At 42.9% G+C, this 20,549-nt stretch overlaps 1 protein-coding gene across 1 annotated transcript in view; it reads right to left on the bottom strand.

Moving 5' to 3' along the window:
• The window catches only part of MYOM2 (myomesin 2), an 85,633-nt gene that overhangs the window by 9,779 nt on the left and 55,305 nt on the right, over positions 1 to 20,549 (bottom strand). The window contains exons 25-31 of the mRNA XM_058525373.1: positions 19,282 to 19,426; positions 19,119 to 19,178; positions 17,089 to 17,156; positions 14,023 to 14,136; positions 13,744 to 13,831; positions 13,166 to 13,204; positions 3,987 to 4,092 (exon numbers count right to left, since the gene is read on the bottom strand). Of these exons, the coding sequence (XP_058381356.1) occupies positions 3,987 to 4,092; positions 13,166 to 13,204; positions 13,744 to 13,831; positions 14,023 to 14,136; positions 17,089 to 17,156; positions 19,119 to 19,178; positions 19,282 to 19,426 (620 nt within the window). The remainder of the gene's footprint in view (positions 1 to 3,986; positions 4,093 to 13,165; positions 13,205 to 13,743; positions 13,832 to 14,022; positions 14,137 to 17,088; positions 17,157 to 19,118; positions 19,179 to 19,281; positions 19,427 to 20,549) is intronic.

Here is a 20,549-nt window from a genome sequence, read left to right as displayed (position 1 = left end):
AACCAAATGCAAGGTGGCATCACTGAAAATGGGTACAACTTGAACTAGGTCCGTTGTCTGGAGAACAGTATCACATCACTGTTAATTTTCTGGGTTTGACGATGTTAACATCCGGGGGAGCTGGGCAAAGCCCATACAGGAAGTCTCTGTACTGTCTTTGCAACTTTTCTATAAGCCTAAAATTATTTAAAAATCAAATATTTTAAAGTATTATATATTAAAACAGGCAGTTGGAAGTGACATAGTTCAAAAGTCTAAAAACTAAGTCTAAGATAAATCATGGTTCAATAGAAGGCTGATAATGACACGCACAAGGAAACAGATCCTCAACTCCTTATGGATGGTGGCTGAACTTGAGTCAAATGAAGGCTGCTATGAAAACAGGTCTGAGGCGTAAATAGCCCTGTGGTTTCCCAACTGGAGACAGACTTCTGCTCTTCTCAGAGTGCTCAGACATTCGAGTGAACTCCACTCAGAGGCTGCCTCCCCATTTTAAGAAAAAAGTAGATAAAATGGAACAATTCCCAAAAGCTAGTAAATATTTGTATCTGGCTGGAGGAGACGATATTGAGGAATGCCAATATCCTGCAAAAAGAGCCCCACAAAACGCCCCAGCCTGAAAGGAGCTTACAATATCCAGCCACTTTTCTCCACTGCCTTCACGGTGACCAGAATCATGCACACAGGCAGAGAAGGTGAGACGTCAGGGCTTTCTGATAGGCGATGGGACAATTGGAACCTCTCACCTTTGGTAGCTGCTTCAGGCCAGGAACCCATCAAGGATGCCTCACTGTAGGTTGAAAGCCACTCCACGGGGTCATGGAGACTGTCCCACCACCCCCCTCAGCAATTCCCATGGGAGCCCTCCCACTCCCCTCTTGTGAAAACCAGCGTGCTGGAGGTACGCAGGAAGGGTGCCTCAGGCATCCAGGCAGAACGGCATCACCCTTCCCCTTGGTTAGTTCAAGGGTTCATGGAGATTTCAGGGGACCTCTGTGATGACGTTTCCCGAGCTGAATTAAAATATGCATTTTGAGATTAAAGCTGGCCATTATTTTTTTCTTCTATAAAGACACCATGAAATTTCTTAGGCAGCTGGGACATTTCTAAGTCTTAAGTGGTCAATACTTTCACAATTTGAGGTCTGGTCCTTTCTAGACTACATATTAATTTCTTCTCTTTGAGCAAGAGAACAAAATCCTTTCTCAGGAGAACATTTTTGCTGAGTTTCTCTTTGTATGCTTCTAAGTCATTTTGAATAGGTTTCCAGCCTTTCCTTTAAAGTGATACTTTCCCATTCCTTGATATATTACTCATCATTTTTAACCAAAGAACAATTGTCCTTGCTTACGTCCACACTTCACAAAATTCTCATCATACTCTGTGGATTTCATGTCGCCCATTAACACAAAATATTCACACGTCCACAGTGCAAGTCCTCAGCAGTCACTTCCTCTCCATCCCTGATTCTGTCAAGTGGGCCATTTGGCCTCAAAAGACAGATATATTCCATATGATGCACTACTTTTCCAGCTGTTATCTAGTAAGAACTTATTTAATAGTCAAATAGTGAAATACAACCGAATGTTATATTTCAGTGATAGACTATAACTACAAAATATAGTTTAATATATAGTTTAAAATATAGTGGAATACTGTTTAACAGTAAAGTAGTGAAATATGACTAAAAGTCATATTTTTGTTACTAAATTGCTAAAGAAATACATGTTGTATAAATCTGTTCAAAGGAAACACAGAAACAATGCCACTTTTATGAGTGCCTGGAGCTTTACAATCTGCCACCTTCTCTGTTGGTCTCTGGTGATCTTTTCATCTGATACAACTTTACTGATGAGTGAGATACATGATCTGTGTCCTTATCCCTCAGTCTGTCTGTCTGTCTGTAATCAATCCCCTCCCCCAGGCTAGATGCCCCTCAGTCTAGTAGTGGTTAGAAGCAGACTAACTAGTACTTAAGTCCTGGCTCTTTCATTTAGCGGTGGTGTGACTTTGAACAAAATGATTTATGTCCCTCTGGCTAAACCTTAGTGTCCACATCTACAAAATGTGGATATTAATACCTAACTCATAGGCTTTTGTGAGTGTTACACGAAATCTTGTGTGTTAAGAGTTAACACAAAGTACCTGCTTGCTACTGCTAACGTAACATCCCTGTACCCCTCGCATGGGCATGTGTCCAGGCCGGGGTGTAGGGGTGTTAATCTCTGCACCCCAGCCCCCAGCACAGAGCCAGCCGCTCACCCAGGGACGAAACTGAAAAAAGAGTCGCCTCTCCTAGAGGATGGACATGTCTACAAGGGGATACTGGACACTTATCCCAATGGTGTCTGTGATGGCTTACTCACTACAGGAGTGTGCAGTGTGCCCTAGACATCAAAGAAGCCTGGAAAAGGGACTGATTAATTCTCCCTTTCCAGGGGAAGGTTTGACTCAGCCAGAAATATAGATTTACTCTTTTATGGTAAGAAATAAATCCTTATAAACAATTCTATCACAAAAATACTCGAGTTTCAGTCTTTGAAGCTCCTCTTACTGGAATCCTTTATGAAAAGACCCTGCCTCTGAGAACTACCATAAGGACCCCTTCGTGTGGGACCTGTAATGACTCCCCTGATACTGAGTTCCACACACTGAAAAATACTGAAATGTAAGATTCCAAAGACAGATGCAGTAAGACTCCAATATATCTAATGATTTTATGTTTCAAAGCATAACATCTATGACAAAAGCACAGCATGTCAACATTTAAATAGGAAAAAAAAAAATCCCAAGAACATTTATCTTTCAGCACTTCAATTACTCACCAATAGATTCACCTAAACAAAATCATGCTTTTTAAAGTGAAATAGTCACAACCATAGAGTTTATCTTTTGAAATGTTAACTACAGAAACATAATATCTAAAGGCCTGATGTGGACGCTCAGTTTATTGAGGAGAATAAAACTTTAGTATATTGACATCATGGAAAAATCGGCCTAAAAATGTTGCCCACGTCCTCAGCTTAGTGGAGAGACAGACAAAAAGACAGGACCCTCTCCATCCGCCCATCTGAAGTTCTCTCGCTGTGGCTACGCCTAGGGAGATGCAGACCCTGACATCAGCCCTGTTTCCTCAGAGACCTGCTGCTTTGACTGATTGTTTTAGAGACGAGCTTGGGGTTGGATACGAAAGAGCCAGAGCCCAAGGGCTGGGGTGATGAGGACTCCTCTGTGTGTTGTGACGGTTATGAAAGTGTCAAGGGTTTTAACAGTGAACATGCCCACCTGGAGACGCAGCAGAGCAGCGAACATGAAATACAGAAAAAGCTGCTGTTGATAAAGGGCTTGATCTTGTTTTCTTTCCCCTTTTAAGTATTGGGCTTGTTTCGGTCCTTTTCTTTTTAATCAATCTAGTGGGAAACCAACAGACTGGAAATTTGAAGCGTGGTTTCTAAATATTATTTTTCCATTAGTGCTCTGTTAGATTCCAGATACAATGTGTTACCAGTGGAGCCACCTTTGGCAAAACCGAGACATTGAAGAAATTTATCTCCAGCAGCTTCAGGCATTTGTTAACTATCTCCTTCTCCCTGGTCCTCTCACCCCCACGATGGCTCCCTGCCCCAAGCCAAAGGCTGTCATCATTTCTCAGAACAACAAAGTCTCGAGAGGATGGGCAGTGCCGTGACATGTCGTCACGGAGCCCCGCATCCCGGCTGTAACCCTGGGCACGGCCCTCATCCACGGCCATCCATTCTTTTAAAAAAAGAATCCACATCTGGCCCTTCGCAGCTTAGCTTAAGAAGAGGTGGAAAAATCATGCAAATAGTACTGTAACACAGTAAATGCTGCATTAATTGATCCAGAACTTAAGCATTATTGAAAATCAGCAAACGGAAGATGTCGAGCCATCAGAAACGATCCAGGACAGGGTCAGGGAGACGTAGGACGAGGGTCCGTCCTTTGAGATGAGCTCTTATACTTACTTGTGATACCAGTTCACTTTCATTTCCTCAGTGAAATATTTCAAGAAACACTGAAGTCTGATTCCGTCTGCGGTGCAGAGTATCTTGAGCGGAGAAGCAGATGCTCCTGCAGAAAATAACACACACTCAGATCTCAGAAAAGCAGCATGTGCTCTGTTAGAATGGAAAGCGCTATTGCCAGAAATCTCTGCTCCCTCCTCCATCTCAACTGTAAACATATTCCCACGTTCATGTATTCTAATGTCTGTCAACCACGAATTCTTATCATTTACCCGTGTCATGTTTGTTCATTAAATAAGCACTTTCCACACCAGAATTATTTGAAAAGCTCTTTGCTGAATATTGTAAAGGACACATAATTTAAAAAAAAAAATCCACATCTGCCCCTTTGCAACTTAGCTTAAGAAGAGGTGGAAAAATCACGCAAATAGTACTGTAACACAGTAAATGCTGCATTAATTGATCCAGAACTTAAGCATTATTGAAAATCAGCAAATGGAAGATGACGAGCCATCAGAAACGATCCAGGACAGGGTCAGGGAGACGTAGGATGAGGGTCCGTCCTTTGAGATGAGTAAAAACTGGATGTAGGGGAAACAAGGCAGAAGAAACCACAGGCAATCAGAAAAACCTACGAAGGAGAACATCCTTGGCGAGTCTGGAGTAGGAATTTAGGGTGATTTGATTGGGGTAGATGGTTTGGGGGAGGTGGGAGGTCAGGAGACGAGAAGATTCGGAGGTCACCTGTTACTATGGCAAAAGCTCTGAACTGGAAGCAGACTGTTATTAGATATGTAACTAGAGGATTCATATGAACTCATGGTGTTCCCTCACATAGAAAATAATATTTATATAATTAGCAGAGACAAAATAAAATACTATGATTACAAACTGTTGAGGAGATGTCATAGAGAAGAGGCTCTTTAAAATATTTCTTAACAATGGTAAACAACTTGAAAATTTATCCAATGAATCTTACAATACTCATAGTAATCTACATAGTCACATACTTCTGGGAATTCACTCAAAGGGAATATTCCTAAATATTGAAAAAAGCCTCTTTTTGCCCAAAGATGTGCATTGTGTCCTTATTTACAATAATGAAAAATTGTTAGTATTCCTAAAGGGAAGACTTTAGACCACAGTACAGTGACTCCATGAAAATATAAAATCTATAGAAAAGACAGACAATTAACACAAAATAAGTGAAAAAAAACAAGAAACAAATTATATTTATGATTCCAACCATGTAAAGAAATAGAAACTGAAATAATGGTCATGACTAAGACGTTCTTTATTTTCCATTTATTCTTAAATGAACATGTGTAAATAAAGAACATCAAACAAGAACATAAATAAAAACCCTTTTCCCTGGCAGTCATTGTAAGAATTAAAGGAGACAACGTCTGTGAACCCTCCCCACGGTGTCATGCCGTCGTCAATGCCTGCCGTGACCTCTAGTCCTTCCTCACCCCATGTGGCTGGGTCTCACCACAGGGAACCAAGGACGCAGAACCCAACAGACAAGAGGAGAGCTGATGACAGATCCCGGTCCCTCCTCAGGGTTGGGAAGGCGGAGAGAAGGGGGTGAGTGTAAGGGACTGCGAGAGCAGAGAGAGCTAGAAGATGCCTGCCGAGGAGCCACCCAGAGAACCAAGTGAAGCCAGCACCCACTCATGAGGGTCCCTGATCTGGGGGCATAGCACGGCCACATGGCCACATGCAGAGAGAGGGCTGCACACAGGAGGGTCGTGTGAAAATCCACACAGGAAACAGAGACACCCCATCGCCTCCACCTCCCCCTGGGCAGCTGAGACCCTACTCCCTCTATCAGGAGACCGGGGGCTCACCCTTTAGAGAGTCAAAACTACAAAAGCTCAGTGGTGGAGGCAGGGGGTCAGTAAGCAAGGCCACGGCGCTAAGCCGTGGACTCGGGTGAGTCTGTCTGCCAAATGGCAAGGCCATCTCATCTTCCCCTCCTTGGTCCCTGCCCTCCTCCACTGCCTCTGCTCACCTCCTAGAATGCTGACCATTCCACCACCCTCCCCCAGGGAAAACCCTGGAGGATCGGAGCAGCTGACAGAAGAGGCCAGCCACACAACCAGCAAGCCAAGGAGTGCCTTGCCCCCCACTCTCCAGACACATGGCGCCCACAGCTCCGCCAGCCCTGCTCATTGCTTTAATCTCCAATACACAGCACACCCAAGAATCAGCAGACCTGTGTGAAAAGTCACTAACATGGACGAGGTAGAAAAATACGAATAAAAACTGAAGAAGATGCCGTCTGAGAGGAAGAGACCGGAAGCTCTGCAGAAAGAAAGGACTGGGTGGTCAGAAGGTCCCTGAGACACAGGGAAGGCATGAGATCCAGGGCCCAGGAAGAGAGGCTGGGGAGGAGAAGAGGGAGGCAGGAGAGAAGGGCAGGGACCAAGGAGGGGAAGATGAGATGGCCTGCAGGGGGTTAGGATGAGGAAGCCTGTCCGGAAGGAGAGTAGACTGGGTTGAAGGAAGGATGCCTGGTGAGTGGAACCAGGTCAGAAGCGGACAGAAAGAGGACTCCAGAGGCCATGGTGGGGGGCATTCAGCTAGGTGGGCTCCAGCCATGGAGTCCAGTAAGGGGATTCCAATCCGTACATCATTTACCCTGATTTTCCAGAAAGCACTCTTAGGGCTTGAGTGCCTGGCGGTTCCATTCCATTCAGGGGGAAGTGTTTCAGTAAGTGCCAGGAAGAAGGAGAGGGGAGCTGCAGGAAGGCTGGTGTGACCTTGTAGACCCAGAAGCTCTGTGGGAATCTCATGGTGTGAGAAGCTCACATGTGGTCTTATTTATATGTTGATATGTGTAGTAATGACTCAATGGAAAGGGTCAGTGACATGAGAAGTCCCCTTAAGGAACATCCTCTTGGTGCCATTTGAGGTCCTCAATGGCATCATCAACGGGTGGAATATTCTCAAGGACTCGTAATTGACATAATAGTAATCAGGAACACTTTTTAACCAACAAAATACGTCCTTCATTTTTCCAAATGATAAGAAAAAGTTAAGGGCAGGCTCAACAAAACCAAAGACTCAGCATCAAGAGGAAATCCCCTTTGACACCCAAATACGTGAGTGAAAGTTCAGCTCGTCAAATGGAACAGAAACAAGATGCTGGCTTAATGGGTGGTCTCCCCAAAGCACTCTCCAGAAAACAAGACGAAATGAAAGGGGAGAACTATCTTGTCAATACTTTTAGGGTTTTTACTTTGTTTCTAATAAAGCCAACTTGTCCTGGGTATTAATAAACCAGAGGCATGGAAATGGGTTGTGGTTTGCCTGCGTCTGAAAGAAACACCCCAGAGGTCATGAGTCAACACTCTAGGACGGTTTGGTCACTGGGAAATGGAAAGAGGCCTCTCACCATTTTTTGTTTCAGTTGTGGTGAGAACACTTAACATGAGATCTACCCCCTTAACAAATTTTCAGTGCACAATACCGTGTTGTTAACTCTAGGCACAATGTTGTACAGCAGGTCTCTAGAACTTACTCATCGTAACTGAAACTTCATGCCCTTCAACAGCAACTCCTTGTTCCCCCTCCCTCCAGCCCCTGGCCACCACCATCCTACTCTCTGTTGCCATGAGTTTGACTATTTTAGAGACCTCATGTAAGTGGGATCATGCAGTATTTGTCCTTCTGTGTCTGGCTTATTTCACTTAGCATAATGCCCTCCAGGTTCATCCACGCTGTCACAAATGGAAGGATTTCCTTGTTTTTTAAGTCTGAATAATATCTCACTTTATGTATAGATATATAGATATATAGATATATATATACACACCACATTTTCTTTAAGTCACATCATGTATAAGGACCCATTTTAATTCAAGTCCACGATGAAAGGCACACACATTCTCACAAACACAGGCACACTCAAGAAAACACAAAATCAGTAAGGCCACTCTGGAGCCATCAGCAGGCATCTCCCTGAGCATCTGCCCAGCCTTGCAGCCAGACATACCAGGAGGCCCAACAGAGGTCTGGGGCCTCAGGTAGCAGAGGCCCCCTTGGTTCAAAAACAAACAAACAAAAACTCTCTGGTAAAGGCAAAGGAGTGTCGGGGTGCAGGAGTCAGAAGCTGGGCAAGACGACAAAGGGTGGAAGGAAGGAGGGTTGAGACAGGGGAGAAGGAGGGAGGAGCTCATGTTCGGTGGGAGGCTACAGGTTAAGTGAAGGGGAAACATCTGACAGGAACAGCTCCACCAAACACCACTTCTTTCTGTCCGACTATGCCATGCTCTTAACGGGTATTGAGGAAAATAGAGAAGGAAAATAAGAGATGGGAAAAGGAGAAATGTGGAAACTGAGAACACAGGGTGCTTAGCACACTGTGGATTTGATAGAGACTGGGAACGTAATTGAAGCACAAAGAGAAAGAACAGAAGATGATTCTTCCGAGCCCCTTCCTCAACTTTGCTTCTCCCCGTAGTTTCATCACGTGCATTAAAAGGGGGGGGTAAGGAAGTGGACTGGGACCTGTGCTCCCTCCCAGCACAAAACCTGCATAAAGGGAGCAAACTACACACCCTTGAACCCAAAAACACAGAAACTTTGTAGCCTTAGAAAAGGCAAAACACTTTAAAGTTCAGTCATTTTTCAGACTGTAATTGGAGTCAATAAATGACCATGAGCCCAGAAGGTTTTCCAATCAAGCAGAGGAAGGAAAAGTACCACCGATGAAACATGCACAGAGGAAGAGCAATTCTAGGGAATTTCTCCACTCAAATGCAAGGATCATGCCTGGCAGTTTCCCTAAATACTGATAATCAAGCCCTGCACACTGAGTTAAAATATACCCTACAGAAGCAGATGGGTCTCATTTTTGCTAGCCAATCAATGCATAATTAACTTTGCCAACCACAGAGAGGAAAAGACCACAGGATGCATGTTCCAAGTAATGAGATTACAAGAGCCTGATTTCCAAGAATGATACTGACCAGGGCAAACATTAGCTAGGAGGTTGTATCTTATTTTCTGATTTTATGTCAACTGCGTCATTATTAAGCCTTGATTTCAAAGGCTTAAGGAGCATTTATATTTTATTATACAAAGTTTAAACAGATAGATACTTAAATCCATGCAATACTCCACACCAAAAGTACATTCTGCCATTGATGTTTCTATTTCACCAACTGATTTTTTAAGTCATTAAAAAATAGACATTTCAGAGTTCTATAAATATTAAAAATCAAGGTATATATTTTATTTGACCCCTTTTAGGTAATAACACACTTTAGATATTTTCATAAAATTGAATGATTACCAATGTTAAAGAATTCTGTGGGAAATGTCTTAGAAATACACACCGCGTAATGAAGAGATAATTCTGAAGTATATTAGAAGGAACACTGGACTGCTCATCTAGGAAAACTAGAAGATTTAGGTGCTCCCCCCTCTATTCTGCTAGCAGTTAACTGAGTGACCTAGAACAAATTACACACCTTCTCAGTGACACAAAGTTCTCATCTAAACATTTTGTGTGGTCTCTTCTAAGATTCTGCAAAAATAAATGGACTCCCTTGGAACATTTTGTTAGTGATGGTTAATGGTGATGCCTAAAACTTATCTTAGGAGTTTGGTTCTAACATTCTGCTTTCTCCATCTCAAAAGTCAGCATGGAAAGGTATAAAAATGTTAAATGTATATGCACATCTATATGGAAACATATGATGTAAAAGCAAGACATGCATACAGCATCCTCCATGCAGATGACTGTATGTGCACACAGCATCCTCCAGGCAGATGACTGCATGTGCACACAGCATCCTCCATGTAGATGCCTATATGTGCATAGAGCATCCTCCATGCAGATGCTCATATGTGCATACAGCATCCTCCAGGCAGATGCGCATATGTGCCTACAGCATCCCCCAGGCAGATGCCTGTATGTGCATACAGCATCATCTATGAAGACGCATGTATGTGTGTACAGCATCCTCCAGGCAGAAGACTGCACGTGCATACAACATCCTCCAAGAAGATGCCCATATGTGCATAGAGCATCCTCCAGGCAGATGTTCATATGTGCGTACAGTATCCTCCATGCAGATGCCCGTACATGCATGCAGCATCCTCCATGCAGATGCCCGTACATGCATGCAGCATCCTCCATGCAGATGACTATAACTTAGGCATGTATTTTTATAGTGGGTTTATTTGCATCCACAGGATTATAGAGCGTTAAATCTGGATGAGAACTTGGATATCATCTTGTCCAAATTCTTTCTTATATGGATGGGGAGACTGGGGGACTCACACTACATCTGTATCTATATTTATGCACAACAAATGTGCTTGATAGCTGAGCACATCCTTTAACTTTCAGAACACAAAGAACAAATACTTTTGTTCTGTGGGCCCATTAGCTGAGTGGGCAGGAGAGCATCCTTTGCCCTGTGGTCACACAACAACGCTGCAGGATTCTCTGTGTGGGATCGCGGATCTGGGCGGCTGAGCCTGGAAGCTCGTGTGGCTGAAGTGAAGATCCCATTTTTATCTAAAGCCTCTATTTGGCCCTGAAATCAAAACAAAATTCAGGGGCCCCAGAAGGAGAGCAACTGATGGCTCCCAAAGATGCAACGCCCAACTGGCCGTTTGGTCTTAGAAGCTACGGGAACGCTGTCTCCCCTCCCCCGCCAACCTGTGAAGGAGAATTTGGTTTAAAAGCCAAGAAAACTCATAAGGAAATGTTTTTGCACTCCAGAAAATATAGATTACTGTTCTGACAGCTCTCTATTTGCACTTTCAGAGGTGGCACTCCTTTACATAAACCTGGTGTCACCACCCAATGCTGCTACATATAGCTATAGAATTTGACCCAAAACACCTCTCCTGGGTGTACCTAGATCCTTCTTCCATAAGGCAGAGGTCATACAGTCATCTCAATATACCCGCCACGACTTCTCTACCCCAGCGATTCCATAACTGTCAGACAGCACCAAGGACTGTGTGCATCATCTGTGTGCTGGGCTATTTCAGGAAATAATGCAGCTCAGTTATGTCTGCCACCAGCCAGACTGAAAGGAGGCTCCAGTTAATTCTATAAAGCCACTGACGAGACAACAAGAGCCCCTGTGAAATCTAAACAGAACAAATTGCAAGACTTAAGGCTTAAAAATACTACCTGGCAGACTCTGTACGCTACACTGAAGAGGCACGTGAAGATGACAACCAGGTGCCCTAGGGTGGGTGGGGATCTGCGAGTCTTCTGTGAACTGGACAGTGGGCCGCCTCCATGGAAGAGACTCAAAGAAGCAAATGGGCGGGTGAGTGAGTGAGTGTGTGTAACAGTGAGTGTGAACGTGTGAGTGTGTGGGAGTGAGTGTGTGGAAATGTGCGTGTGAGTGTATAAGTGTGAGTGTGTGGGGAGTGAGTGTGAATAAGTGCGACTTGCGTGAGTGTGGGAGGAGTGTATGTGAGTGTGAGGGAATGTGTGTGAGCCAGCACGTCCCTGTGTGTTGGCACCACCGACGCTCTCAGGAGAAACTGAAGCAGGCAGAGGCACACAGTTTCCCCGAGGATGAAGGACGGAGGTGACCACACAGACAGAGGTCAGAGAATCAAGGCCCCACTTTTCTGAGAGGAGGACGACGCCAGGAACCGACAGCACATGAGGAGAGTGGTCGCTGATGGGTGAGGCACGTGACGTGGGACCCACAGGTGTCACCTGAGACTGATACAAAACCAACAGCCAAGGTGGCCAAGATACCCAGGGTCACCCAGAAATTTCACTGCAGCAAATGGGGCTCTGAGAAGACAGCACCAAGGGCAGGGGGCAGGGCCTCTGGGCGAGGGGGTCAGGCTGCGGAGCCAGGGAACAGGACAGGCACGTGAGCTGCCGTGAGCCCTGGCTCGTCAGCACATAGACATACCGCAGATCAAATAATACTCACTCCTACTCCTCTCATGCTGAAATAATACGGTGCGCAAAGTCTTTCAGGACCCGGAAGGCCCGGGTTCTCCAGAGAATAAAGGCTTAAAACCAGTGATGCTGAAGCCATGTGTCGGTTCCCTCCGCCCCCATCTACCTCTCAATAAAATGCACGTGGGCCTTCCAGGTGAGCGCACGTCTAACCCGGGACTCTGAGAACACAGTGAGGGAAACTACCTTTTGCATCAGTCCGGTCCCCTCACATGTACGTGCACTCTTTCAGGATACCAAGATCAGCTGCGTTACCAGCGTGCTGCCCACTAGCACGTTACCTAATATTTTAAACAAAGTAATTCCACTGAGTTTGAGAGTGAAGCCACCTTTCAAATGGCTTAACGTGCCTTCACAAAGTGGTCTGCACATCCATGAAGTATATCCATTTGGCCCATTAATAATCATCAAGAGTAAAACTCATTTAAAATGCGGTTATTTATTTGACCAAGCAAAAGCAGAAAGGAATAAAATATACGTTGCAGAGCTGTTTTGAGCAAGCAATGAAAATAAACATAAGAAAGTTTTCAGAAGAACGCCAGGAAAACTGTGAACTTGGGATTGAGAGAGATGTTAGCTTCTAGTTAGGGTCCTGGTTTCTGCTGGCAGAACACCTCCAGGTAAGCCACTCAACTGACATAGGCCCAAGTGACTTGATCAGAAGATATAAATTAGGTAATCGCTACAAAGTCCACAGTAGTAAAATTGTATAATTCTAGCATAAAGCACTATACAAATAGAAGCTATTATTATCCAATTAATAACCAGTATCTTCATTCTCACAGCTTCCATGCAAGGGCAGATGGAGAGGAAGAATTTATTGGCAAAGCTAAAAAAATGGTTTGATGCATATGACACAAAGCCAGAGGCTTGCGATTCATTATTGCTATTCTACATCTGTAATAAAGACGCTGATAGCAGTTATGTGCAGAGCAATCATCCAAACCAACCCAAGGCAAATTGGAAGAAGTGGCTAATTAGGAAGTCCAAACTGGGTGGTTTTTTTCCTTCAGTAAAACATCAGTTCTAACCATGATGCTGAAATCCCTTTAAAAACCATCACCACAGCCGTCAGACAACCGCTCTGCCATTTAAGCAGGGCCTGCTGCAGCACCTGCACTGCTGCCCCACAGCTCCCCCTTGCAGAGGTCAACACGCATCTCAGGAAGTACTGGGTTTAGCACCAAAACGACTTGAAAATTAGAAGGCATTTACTTACCACAGACTCTGCTCATTGCCAAAATCATATCATCGTACACTGAAAGGGAGAAGGGAAATGTACCATTATGAAGTGTAATTTCATCAGAAAGCAGCATTTTCATGTTTAATTAAATTGATACAGGAAATTGTGATGTTCATTTGAAAAATGAAACATTAAAATGGTAATATTTATCCATAAAGTCTTACATGTGTCATAAATCCTTCTAACCTACTCACTTTTTAAACAAGGAACAAGAACATTTTACTCAACATAAATCCAACTATACATTTAATTGAATCACTTCATCACTGTTTCAATCATTTTAACTACATTAGTAATGGGATAAAACTTGGCTTATGATAATGGACTAAAATGCCATTTCATATAAACCCCAAGTAATATCACACACTTTTCTGAAACATTGAAACAGCTTTGAACGCAACTAAAGTACAAATCTATTTTCTTCTACGGTGTTACTGCTAAAGAAACAATGTGTACGATAGCTAAGGATACGGATGAATGTGCCTTCATGACACATCTCATCCTGTTGGTGAAATGGATTTCTTTTTCGTAGAACAAAGAAGGTTTTATTTTACCTTTGCCAGCTATCTCAAGGGTAGACACATCTTGACCTCTGTCGTCTTTCAAGGTTGCCTTATATTCACCATGGTCCTTCTTTGACAACTGCAAATAGAACACATCCCATATTTATGTAAAATCAATACCACGATATAAAATGCAATAAATGCTAACACATTTTCTTCGCAAACCATGGAAATTCAGGATACAAACTGGGAGATAATGCAGGATATACAAGTTATTTGAAAGACCTGTTTTTGTTTCATTTCTGTCTTGTTTTAGTTCATACAGAATACCTTAGGTATGAGTAGCTCACAGACTCCCTTCTCTAGATCAGGCAACTTTTCAGTTTCATACAGAACATCATCCTTTAGCCATTTGAAAACTGTTTCTTTCTTGGTGTTTGCAACCTACAAGACAGAAATCTTACATTTAGTAAATCGTTAGTATGATTTAGAATCACTCAGGCTTATAAGAAAAAAGTCTATTCAGATTTTAAATCACAGACCTTTAAAAAAAATAACATCAGTTTTTATTATAGACCATCTCAGAGGCTCACGGAAAAGCTGTCACTCCTAATAATGGCAAGGACATTTCTAAATCCCAGCTTCTGAAATAATGAAGCCCTCACAGTTGTACACGAAAGGACAAATGATTCTTCAGTGTTCTAGCCCATGAAATTAGATGGTGTAAGGATCTTTTGGTTTATGTGAAATACCAGTAGTAAAGACAAGTTGTAAGCAATGTACTTCAAATTTATAAATAATATAAAATATGCTTAGCAGTCTATAAAACCGTTCAGTGGCTGCTTTTTTGGCAGTAGGACATTTCAGATGCATCTATATAGAGGGAATGAAATCTTAACACAAAATAAGCCCAATGGGGATGGGAACTTTCCTTCTACTAAAATTCCCCACAATTCAATCTCTGACATGATCTTGTACTCGAAACTAAGCTTCGCAGAATCCCAAAGATGAGTAAGCACTTTGATTCACGTGCTCTGATGTACATGTCATACTGATGAGAGAGAATTCCAGCTCCCTGTGAACGGAATGTACTGACCATACTGGATTATATGAGACTGAGGATTCTGCAATTACATCCCATATGGATGCAACAAAAGTGATGTCAATGACTACAAAAATAAATCACAAATATTTAGAGTGTGATCGGTTCTGATGGTGTAGTAGCGCAACATACTTTAGGATTTCCGCAGCGGCTATGTCAACTGGTGTAATTAGTAACAACACTAGAAAGTAATCCCCAGACAGCAGGGATTCTGAATGTTTTACTCACACTTGTGCCCCAGGGCATGGCGTGGGATTACAGAGAAGTAATTCCACGAATGTTTGGTGAATAAATGGAGGGAGTGCCTCCCACTGGACTGGGAAGGAAGATCTTCTTTCCCAAGTCAGAACCACCGTTTGACGATAAATGGCAGGATGGACTGTAGCTAAACAATTCTAGCCAACAATCTCCTTTACCCTGACATGATGCCCCTTTTCAGTGCCAATCCTTAGTGTCCCTTCCCATTATTCAGTACTGCTTCCTCTTACTCTCATTTTCCAAGACATTTTAAATTGTGGGTCCTCGTGCGCTAAATAAAAACCTTTCCAATGACCTTCAGCCTCTGTTCTCTAAAACAAATATCCTCTATTTATTTATTTCTCCCATAGCTGGGGAGGTTCTTATGCCCCTGCATAGCTCACCTGTCTCTTGTCTGAATTCTCTGCAATTTCTCTCTACCACTCCTTAAATACGAGCTCCTAACATGTACATAAATAGCTAGAATAGAAAATGACAAGATCGCTCCTGAGACATCGTGTAGCCCAGGGCTGACACATTCCAAGAGTAGGCGCTCCCTAATTCTCCACTTGTGCTGTATGGGAACTTTCTATCAGATTTTGTTCTGTTTCTGATTGAAGTTTCTCTTATCTTAAACTTTTCTTTTAAAAGATAGTTTTCTGTGAAGTTCCAACATGCATGTACCCTCGCATAAATTTTCTCCATGTGTTTTGTTATGTAAGTAAATTAAAAAATAACCATCCACCAAAGTATTATTAAGTGAAACACTATGCAGAAGAAGGGTTTACAGAATCAAAAGATTGATAGGGACGCAAGTAGGCATGACAGCCCCAGGACTTATTCACCTTATAACTCGATGTTTGTGCCCTTTGACAACTTCTCCCATTTCTGCCACACCCCAGCCCTTGGTAACCGCCATTCTACTCTGTTTCTATAAATTCAGCTTTTTTAGATTCCACATATAAGTGAGATCATACAATATTTGTCTTTCTCTGTCTGACTTATTTCAGTTAACGTAATGCCCTCAAGGTCCATCCATGTCGTAGCATGCATCAGAATTTTCTTCCTTGTTAAGGCTGAGTAATATTCCATTATTTGGATAGATCATATTTTATTTATCCATTCCTTCACTGATGGACCTTGAGTTGCTTCCACCTTTTGGCTCCTGTGAGTAATGCTACTATCAACATGGGGGTATACACATCTAGTTGAGTCCCTGCTTTCAGTTCCTTCCTATGGTGGATCATATGGTGAGTCTATGCTTAACTTTCGAGGAACTGCCATACTGTCCTCCACGGCAATCAGCCTCGTAATTTACACCCGAATAACAGCTCTTTCACGGTTCAGCTCTCTTGCTGGTGCTGTTGGACAGCCCTGCAGCAGTCCCTCCGCCCCTATTGACCTGCCTCGTCCTTGGTCATCCTCCAGCACTCAGCTCAGGAACCTCCCCCTTGTTGAAATGATCTGTCTACTCTTCCCTCTTACCCACTAGACTGTGAGCAGCTTGAGGACAAAACACTGCATTGTTGACCGTTCCCCAGCCTCTTCTATAGTAACAGTCATGTAGCAGGTGCTCACTAAGTTTGTTCTCCAAAACCCAGATTTTTATATTTAGTAGTAATTAAGGTTTAATTTGCTACCAAAATATTAAAGTAAAACTTAAGAAACATCTTATTCTGAAAAGATACCTTTTATTTCCTAAGGAAATCGTGTCAGCAGCATGGAAATTACCAGGTAAAGTTCATCATAGTGTATTTTCTCATAAATTCACGTACTAAAATCTTAAATAAATATCTTTATAAACTACCTCCTTGAATCTTCTTTTGCTTGTCACAACACTGTAGTCTTTTCGTGGAGAACACAGACAAGCAATGAAAGTTAAAGTGCCACGACATCCACGAGACCCGAAAGTCGCTCCGTCCACCTACCCGCGGCTCACCCAGCACACGCATTTCACCGTCATCCTATGACTGACCCATGCTGCTTCCCTGAGGGCGCTCTCTAACGGACACAAGAACGAGACTCTTACTGCCTTCCTGTTAGAACCGACTTCTTACCTTACAAGCAAGTCGAACTTCACATTCTTCTGTGACATCCCAGTGCAGATACTCAGCAAAATGAGGGCCTGACGGGGAGAAAAGAGGGGAAACAGTTTAAAAAAGAAAAAAAGAAGTAAAATATGTATATACACACACACAATACGTATGTGTATGTACATATATATATTTATATCTATGAATGCATTTTGGCAGAAGAACATAGTTGTTCAGTATGAAACCAAGGTAACTAATTTTCAGGGCCCTGAAGTCAACGTGTGTGTAATAGCGACTCCCCACTGGAATCTATACTTCTGAGTAGGAATATACTGTCTGGTCTCTCCTTCTTGCTGACGTTTAATATCTATTGCTCTTTAGAAAGCAGAATATGAAATCATTATATTTTTTTTTCTCGAAGCATATGTCTAACGGAACATCCAATGGCATAGTATATAAAACTTTAAAATAGGAGAATTAATAAAGATAAGATGAAGAAGAAGCAGCTTGAGTAGCAATTTTGGAAACACACATTTTATTTACATAGCATTCGAAGTCAAAGATGGATTTATACATGTCTTTCATAAGTCATTTTATTTAAGATGAATGTAGAAGTAAGCCATCTACCAATAATGACATCACTAGCCCATTCAACACAAAAATATAAAGCAGATTTAGAAAGTATTTATTGATTTCTTTTACATAAATACTTTCTACAAAGTTAGTAAAAAAAAATTTATAATGTACAAATGAGCAAAATAAAATATTTTTGACTATTAAAAATAAAAATCATGTGTTGATTTTATATTTTATAACCCATATTCTCATGTTTTCCAAAAGGCATAGAAATCCCATATAAAAATAATTCTTTAAATAAACCTTTGGGTTATGTTTCAGATTCTATAATTTATCCATTTTCCTTTGTATCTAGTTAATATGCATTTTAAAAAACAATACATTTAAAATATATTGTTTGCAGTTAAATAGTGAAAATGTTTAAAAGTTAAACAGATAAAAAGTGCACGCAATTTTCAGTAAAAAGCACGTTCCTGGCATTCGGAACGGCTCTACTTCCCTCTCTACGTTTTAAAGCCTAATAATGGCCCCAACTCACCCGCCCCATTCTTTTTTCTTTTTGTCCAAATGGCTGGACTCCATCTGGACACTTAAGATGGAGATGCCCTGTCCCCATCACCACCCGGCTGTAAGATCAGCTCCTTTACCTCTCATTTGGTAAGTTCTGAGCGCCCCTGCCCCGTAAGAAACGTTACAGATGCTGCAAAAGATACAGAACAGGCAACCCCCGCCCTCAGGATTTCAAGGTCATATTAACCTCCAAATGAATAGCTCAGATAAAGCGTGCTAGAGGAACCCCGAGGGGGGCATGCGGGCAGAGAAAGCTGCAGGGAGACCTGAAGATCTGCTTCAGGCTTTGGCGCCTCAGTTTGAGAGGTGACCACGGAAGAGCGTGCTGGGAAGACAAGACGGGAATCATCTGCAGAGAGGTGGGAATGTGCATGGGGAAGAGGCAGACCTTAAGGACATCAGTGGGCTCATCCAGAAGTTGCATTGGGCATGGAGGGAAATGAATTCGGTTCAGCAGGGTGGGCAGATTCTGGAGAGCCGCCTAAATTTATCCAGTAAGCTACACAGTTATTCAAGCGTTTTAAGCACAGGAGTACCTAAAAGAAATGATTGTTTGGGAAAATTTATCTCCTAGCAGTGTATAGAGGAGACTAGATAGTTAGCAAGTCGGCCACAGAGCTGGTTCAGCTGGCCACTTCCTGGCCTCAGATAGTAACAGGAAATGTAAACAGTAAGCAATAGATTCCCTGGATTTTTAAGGTAGAAGCAAGGAAAAACACAGACGAAATAAGTGAAAAGGGCAAAGAACAGGAAAGGACCCAAATTTCTACAGTTAACCACTGGTCTAACTTCCTGATCCTTTAAAATAGCATTTAGAGTCATCTGGCATTATGTGGGACCTGCTTTAGACAAATACTGAAATCCTGTGTCTGCCGTATGCTGGAGGTGGGGGCAGGTCAACTACCTACCTTGTTTCCTGAGAAATTCTTTCCTTTGAAATTCAGCCTCGTCTAGCACAGCTCTGAATGCTAAATTCAATAGAAGAGAAAAAAAGACATGAAATACGTTTGCTTCTGTCTAGTCACAAGAATTCTCTTTGATGGACAGATGAACATATTCAGCACAGCCTACCATCTCCAATAAGAACCAGGGAAGACTGATTTTTGGCATTTCCGTCTTGAAGCTGCACAGTGTAGGTCCCTTCGTTCTCAACAGTAAATCGATCCATTACCATCTCAATAATGCCAGTGGACTTATCACATTTAATTCTGTGTTTCTGGCAGCAATAAAGGAAACAGAAGTCCACAGTGAAATTCCTTTCATCTCTGACATTTAATAGTTGCAGCAAGTGACTATTATATCTTAAGGCATTGTGACACATACAAAAACACAAAATGCAATTTTACCCACTAAAGCTCTTGGTGAACCAGACATCGGATAAGGGACACAGATGTTCACTGGGCGAGGAAGCCCTAGTTCTGTGTGGAGCGACCACAGCCTAAAGTGTCCAGTGGACACTCTGCACACTCCCCGGGAACAAGCACCTAATGGAAGATACTTAAATACAATGGTGTGCACTTGAACACATCTCAGGCTGATTATGAAATCGCATGTCACTAGCAACAATAACATGATCGTCACAACCACACTGTCCTCAGCTCCCGAGGACTCTGGGAACCACGGGCTTCATGACTGCTGCCGTTGATCAGGGCTGCAGAAGGCTTATGCAAGGGAGCGTAGACTTTTTGGAAGAGCACCGAGGAGCACTTTATGCTTTTGAATTCCAGCACCTAATGCTTCCCCGTCCTTTCTGAGCCCTGGGACATGTTTCCCTAGAGCCTGGCACAGCCTCCGCACTCTCACCGTGGTCGCTATAACTGAATACTAGCCTCATTCCCCCAGATTAGCTCAAGGAGGACTGTCCTGAAATTGCCCTTGGAATAGTTGGGTGCCCTTCCCATGGGCTCCCCGCAGTCCCTGTCTCCACTTCGGGAGCACCCCTCACGTTGGTTCCATTGTCCTCTTGCTATCTTCCTACCCTGCTAGACAGTGAGTCCTTGAGAACTGGGACTGTGCCGCTCACCTCTGCAACCTCACCCAGTGCCTAGCACAGTGCCTGGCAGGCAATAAATACCAAAGAATGTGGAAAGATTCATGAGAAAGTCAGCCTGTGGCTTATCAGCTGCCACCTATGGTGTTGAGATGGCTGTGGTCTCCTGACGCTGTTGAGTGACCGAAGAGCAAAGTTTTCTTTAGGGACATTCTTATTCCTTGCATCTCCCCACTGTTACTCTCCAGGAACAAACTCTGTGCTGGCCTTCATTCATTTAAAGTGCATTATCCAGCTGCTTCTCCTATGTTCAAGGCTGGGGCAATGGGGGTCGCAAAGATGAACTGGG

This window comes from Diceros bicornis, chromosome 29, assembly GCF_020826845.1.
Source record: "Diceros bicornis minor isolate mBicDic1 chromosome 29, mDicBic1.mat.cur, whole genome shotgun sequence".
In the NCBI taxonomy this organism is placed as follows: Eukaryota; Metazoa; Chordata; class Mammalia; order Perissodactyla; family Rhinocerotidae; genus Diceros; species Diceros bicornis.
Note: the sequence above shows the minus strand (reverse complement) of the source record. Positions and strands in the feature narration are given on the sequence as shown.